The sequence below is a fragment of the Lactuca sativa genome, chromosome 3, assembly GCF_002870075.4.
Source record: "Lactuca sativa cultivar Salinas chromosome 3, Lsat_Salinas_v11, whole genome shotgun sequence".
NCBI classification, from domain to species: domain Eukaryota; kingdom Viridiplantae; phylum Streptophyta; class Magnoliopsida; order Asterales; family Asteraceae; genus Lactuca; species Lactuca sativa.
Window position 1 is genome coordinate 283,743,846 of NC_056625.2, and position 6,832 is coordinate 283,750,677.

The 6,832-nt window shown below is 35.9% G+C and overlaps 1 protein-coding gene across 1 annotated transcript; it reads right to left on the reverse strand.

The window, feature by feature from the left end:
* Positions 1-4,972: 4,972 nt before the first annotated feature.
* On the reverse strand, positions 4,973-6,593 carry LOC111884882 (hydroquinone glucosyltransferase). Its single transcript, XM_023881177.3, is given in 1 exon segment — positions 4,973-6,593. A coding segment is annotated over 1 exon segment (1,401 nt). The 3' UTR covers positions 4,973-5,192.
* Between the last annotated feature and the right edge of the window lie 239 nt (positions 6,594-6,832).

Genomic DNA, 6,832 nt, shown 5'->3' on the forward strand with positions numbered 1-6,832 from the left:
TAAACAAAGCTTACTAAGGAGTTAGGGTGTCATTTGCACCCTTAAAAGGGGTTTACGGCCCTAACACCAAATCCCTTGGTGTTTGTGGCCGTAATCTAATATGGGCCATGGTATTTTGTGCTTTCAAGTCCCATACACATTAAGGTATGAGTTTAGACTAGTTTCACAAGGAAAGGAAGCGACCAGGGCACTCTTTTAGCCATTAAAGAAGGGTTTACGGTCCAAGGTGTTCTTGGGCCGTAAACTCTTTGATCTTGGTTATTCCTTGTGATTTCTTGATGCTAAGACACATAACAAGCCCTATAACACTCCTAGATAGAAGGACTTACGATTTGGAATGAAAAGCTAAAGATCCTTGAGAGAGAATCGGGCTTTTCTCTAGTTGAAAATGGAACAAATGAAACAAATATGGCTAAGGGCCATATTTATACTCCTTGGGGTTTTTGGTCCAAAATATCATTTGAGCCGTAAACTCCAACCTTGTGGAGTTTTGAAACTTTTAAGATGCACAAAGTAATCTAGGGCATCCTCTCTCCTGATTTCTCCTAAAGTGTAAATCCGGAAATACTCAAACTTGTTCCAAAAAGTCTTTAAATTTACGGTAACTGTTCTGACTTCTATTGACTTGCTATGTTATAAAGAACGGAAATTTCGGGTTGTCACAATGTCTTATTCTATGAAAGAATACACTTGTACTTAAAATTATACTATTAATGCAATGGATGATGTTGTTGCTTGTTTACTACTTTGCGTTGATGTGATACTTTACATAACGTCCTCCGCCCCAAAACGTTTCGGCCATTCTTGGTTTTGGGGTGTGACACTATTGGTGGTCGATTACTTGTAGAGAAGTTAAATCTCTTTGTTCTTTCCATCTACATCAACACCCCAATTTCGAGTGGGTTCAAAGGCTCCAAAGGATGTCACTCTAAAACACCATATCGTTGTTTTAATATCATTCTAAGATACGTAAAAGGATCCATGGTGGTTTTTTTAATGGTCTAAGATAAACTAGTTATTTTATTATTTCTTTCATTGTCGTTTTTATGATGTGTGGCTATTGTTGTAGATGGCGATCAGATGCAACATGCAGCATCCTGACAACTTAAAGCGAAGCGATGATAGAGAAGGCTATTACTGGAGACGGCGATCCATCTACTGATGGTACCTATTTTATGTCAGTTTATCTGACGGCCAATGCCATTGTTTCGGTGTTGATCATGGGAAGACATGTGAAGGGTTGTAGGTAACAAGGAGTTATCATGATGAACGAAATCATCGGGCCTAGTCCAATGGAGTCGGGTCTTTTCTAGAAGAAGCATAGACCAAGAGTGAAGAAAGGTCAGTATGGAAGATTAGTGACGACTAATCGGGATAACATGATCAAATTTATCACCAAGTCCATTTATCATGTAAGTGACAAGATCCTTTTCTGTTATTTTTTGTCATTGTTATCTAGCAAGCCGGAGAGGACCTTGATCTTTTGGCAATATTTCTAGACCGAAATATCCCTATTTCATCTCAATTGAACAAAGTTTGTGGTCGATTTGTAGTGCACATGTTATTTGTTGTCTCAAAACAAATCTTTGAGGCTTTTCCATATGCTACAATTCGTCACACGTTTTGTCACACCCCCAAACCAGAACGGCGGAAACGGTTGGGGGCGGAGGACGTCATATTCAGTATCATAACAGTTCATAGTAAGGAAAGTACACACCACCATATATATAAAAAGGTTTCCAAAACGTTTACAAAATTGTATTTGTTACATGTTCAAAAGATAAATACATAAACATCTTTCAAAAGAAGTAATTAACGTCAGAGAGTTAATCCCCAAAAGTTGACTTCCAAACCTGCTTTGCAGTTCCCTGAGAATACAAGTTATTTCAAAGAAAAAGTGTCAACAATTAAGTTGGTGAGTTCATAAGCGGTTTTTGAGAAAATGTATGCCATTCCAAAGTTCGTGCGTTTTCAAAGAAAATCCCTTATTTTCTTATGAAAATATGAAATGCATATGAATGTTCGCGTTGTGGATTGTAAATAGTTGTAACAGGAAAATCCCTTATTTTCGTAAGGTAACAGGCACTCTCCAATGTCCAAGACCGAAAATTGCAAGCAACTGACATGCTTAAAAGGTTGAGGCATAGTTTTATATAATAAAGCTATAAGAAGATTGCACTCGTTTAGATGAGGAATAGTTTTAATAGCTACCCATTCATAAAAGCAGAATACCATAATAATTGTCTATCTGGTGAGTTTTATAACCATACTAAATATAATATGCCTGTGGCGACAGTCTTCAGGCATCGAAACGTTTATGACAAACTGTCACCCAAAGGATTGTAGCTAAGAGTCAGGGCGCGAGATCATGACCTCCCATATAGATCTATACACATTTGACACGCTCTCCAAACGGGAGACTCTGGTTATAATAGACAGGACTTTACGTAGTACCTTTTAGCAAAAAGGTAGCATTGAAGATGTCATTGTCTCACGAATTCTCAACTAAGTCTGTATTAAAGTGATAGTTTTGTATGACATGTTTATCCTCTTTAACAATGTTTTACAAAGCATAAATCATAATTTCTTTGAATGCATAAAATGGTTTAACAAAGATGACTACCCTAGATACTATGCATTTTGTATAAATCTAGTGCATGCAAGGTATACCAAGAGTTTTCACGTTTTCACTCGGGATTAACCAGGTGTTTACTTGTATTCTCCCCCGAAATGTATTAAAAGTACATTATAAAGTATTTGAAGGTGTATAAAAGGGGTATGAACTTACTTGATTGAAGTGGTTGTTTTGAAGTAGTCGAGAGAAGAATCGAGCAGAACTTCAACTAGAGAGAGTTGAAATCTTGGGATTCTCAGGGATCTCGAGAGTGTAGAACTTCCATCGGGACTCGAGTATGAAAAACCGGGGCTTCGGGAAGGCTTATCGAGGTAATCACGCAGAGTAACGACACTTAGATGGAAAGAGATGAGCACCAAACCCGGCACCCTTAAGCTTCTATTTATAGGGGCTGATTTGGGGTCTCACGTCATGAGTTTTGGATTTCTCACGTCGTGAGGCTTAGTTAGCATGATCCTCTTCAACGATTTGACGTGGCTGACACTCTGGAACCCATCAGTCATGAGCTCACGTCGTGAGCATGGTCCCCTCACGTCATGAGGCTGAGTCAGCCTCGGGTTTCGTGTCCCGAACTTGTAAAATCCATAACATTCACGTACGAGCTCCGATTTCGAAGTTCTTTATATGCACGCGTAGGTGCAAAAAGGCTCTACAACTCTCGTTTAGTCTCACTCGGCTAATTTTCACTTTATTTTTATTATATTCTTTTAAACAGGTCGGGCCTGGAAAAGTCGGTTTAAATTCCATAACTCCTTCATCTGATGTCCATTTTCGTCAGACTTTTTATTGTTGTACTCCTATTGTCGAGGTCTTCAACTTTCGTTTAGGTTGTGTCGGCTAAAGACCGCTCGATCTCTATTTCGAGTTTTTAGATGTCTACTGCTATGTCAAAAACTTCGAAAAATCATAACTTCCTCAAACGAAGTCAGATTTGGGGCATTCTTTTTATGTATGTTCACGGTTTTGGGATATCTATGACTTTCATTTAGTCACCTAAGGTTGAAAAGTATCTTATAGAAATTTCTCGTTTTATGCTTAACAACGCTTTACCGGTAGTGTTACGAATCTTTGATTAATCATAACTCCTTCGTTATAACTCGGATTTTAAAGCTCTTTATATTTTTGTAAACCTTATCACGATATCTACCACATAGTGTACCCAAACAGAGCTTTTTGAACATTTCATTTTCGATGATATTCTTATTACTTTACAAAGAGGTTACAAGACTCGACTTTTAGTCGTTATATTGACCTGAAATAACGGGTTATAACACGTTTCTTTAAGTTTGAAGTAGTCTTTTGTTAAAAGGCTCGTAAAGCCATATTTTGACAAGACAATCATGTTTTTTCATTCAAGAGACCAATTTTCTTGTGGAGACATGTTAAGATGATGATCTCCCCGAAGAATACACAAGACGCTTTCAAAAGCTTTTTACATGCGTCATAATTTATTTCATCAAGGTCAAGAGTAATGGAGACGTATTTATCAATGTTCCTGAGGTCGGAATGCTTTTTCATAGCTTCCTTGTTAACTAGAGCTGACACATAAGATTAAAGGATCGAGATGGTCAGAGCCTGTCCAAGCCAATATGAGATCCGAGACAAAAAAGAAAAAAAAAATGAACTCCTTCAAAATAAGAAAAACCATCGGTTTATGTTTAAAAAACTATGTTTTTAGATTTGGTTTGATATTTATTTATATAAAACGAAAAAAAATAGAACCGGACAATATTATTCAAACAGCATTTTTCCACATATATAAACTTAAATGATAAGTATATTACAAATTAAAATGAGTAATATGTATTAAAGTGTTTATATTTTACAAATTAAAATAAAATGAAATCTTTGATAAATTTTAATATTTTGATTCAGTTTACTGTTTTATCCTAATATTTATTTTTTTAACAGAAAAGTTTTGATTATTTTATATTTGACCAAATATATAAAACAATCCTTATTTTCTTCAACGTATTAAATTAGATAATCATAACTTTTCTATTTAAAAAATAAATATTATAATTAAACAATAAATTGACTTAAAATATTGATATTTTTTTATAAGAATTCTTTAAAATAAATAATACTTTATCCGTCTCAAATTAGTAGTCCATGTTTCCTTTTGGTTTGTCCCAAAATAATTATCCATTTCTAAAAATAAATATCATTTTTATCAAAATATCCTTCAATATTAGTTAAACTACAATGAAATTAAATACAACTATAATAAAATTGAATACAACAAAAATGTATAATTATCATTTCTTTTAAGAAAATTAATGATAATTAATATTTTTTAATTTGTATATTTTTTTTTTTATCTATGGACAATACTTTTTGACGGAAAGAATACGTCTTAAAGCGTTCCTAACTATGACTCTATGATAAACAAAATAAAATTCGTATATTTTCCCATGAAAAACGGATAAATGCTTTGAATATACATGAGGTAAGGCCAATGGGCTTATTACACACAAACTATATAGGCTAAGAAGGGCCTATACAAGATAAACGGCTACACGTATACACATAACAAATGGAGACAATAAATAAATTTTCATTTTTTCAACTGTTGTGCAAACTTCGACAATGACTCCATAGAGGACCCACCATTAACTAGAGCTTTATTGGCAGCAACCTTTAGTTCACTCATTCTTTGAGATATCTTCTTTCCTTCGTTTCCCTCCATTAGCTCCTTCACAACTTTCTCAATCACCTCTTTTCGAGCCATACCATTCTCGTCAGTTTTAGCTCTTAAAGCCAAGCAAAGCGCTTCAGTCATCACTTTAGCATTCATATGTTGTTCCGCATAAAGAGGCCAAGCAATCATTGGCATGCCATGAACTATGCTTTCTAGAGCAGAGTTCCAACCACAATGAGTCAAGAATCCACCGGTTGCCTTGTGACTCAGTATTTCAATTTGTGGAGCCCATGATGGCACTATTAAACCTTGTGTTACAGTCCAGGCCAAAAACCCTTCTGGTAAAAACCCTAAAGGGTCAGTCTGGCTAGAAGCAGTAAAAAAGGAAGCGTTCGAAGCCTTTTAATCTGGGCTTCTTACTATCCATAAAAACCTGTGGCCACTATTCTCTAACCCAAGGGCTAGCTCATGAATCTGTTCTAATGAAAGTGTCCCACCGCTTCCAAAAGACACAAGCACCACAGATCCATCTGGTTGACTATCCAACCACTTTATACAATAATGCGGGTTCGACCCATTGCTTGGAGCTGACTGAATCAATGGTCCGATCGGGTAAATGGGTGTTTGCCCAGCAACTCCGGTATTCAAAACTCGAAAGGTTTCTTCTTCTAACTCCTCAAAACTATTCACCAAGATGGCATCAAGCAAATTCAATCGCTTGGAAAGCAAAAGATATCCTTTGTAGACTTCATCGGTCCGGATTTGAACCGGAGCCATGAACTCACGCCCAGGAAAAGTTATAGAGCCCGGTACTTTAACTGGATCAGGTAGCTCTTTATACTCGCAAGATGTTTCTTCATCGAGCTTTGGCAATATAAAAGTGAAGGACAAAGCCATGGAATTCATTGGAAAGAACAAGAAATTAAATCGGTGAAGCTCTTTTGCAACTTCCATTGAATCATGTCCAAACATGTGAAACACTAGAGCTACCAAGTTGGTTCTTGATTTTAAAGAAATTAAAGCATCTCGGAGACTTGAAAAACTCGATTGCATGATGAACGAAATTAAAAGCACAGGTCGAGCACCATCCAATAAGCCATCAATATTTACAGAGGGAAGAAACAAGTCGTGTATGTTTTCCGGTAAGGATTCAAGTACGGATATTTGAGCTACGGGAGGAGGAGTTCTGGTAGTGGGGATGATGATAGTGACTGAGATGGGATGGTGTTTAACAATTCGTTTAGCGAATTCTGCCATGGGAATAAGGTGACCCATTCCCGGACTAGGAAGAATGGCTATGTGAGGTGTTTTCTCCATTGCAATGCAAAATTTGAATTGAAAATTGAATTCAATTTGTATATCTATATCTTTATCTATATCTATATATCTAATAAAGCTATCATTTTTCCTTTAACCTCATGTGTATGAAACTCCCAAGGCTATTCAACTTATATTTTTACTCAAACCATATTCATTTGAAACCTCTTATTTCAATAAATACCACAGTAATATAATTATTATGTTTAATCATCAAACAATTAACTCAATTTCTCATC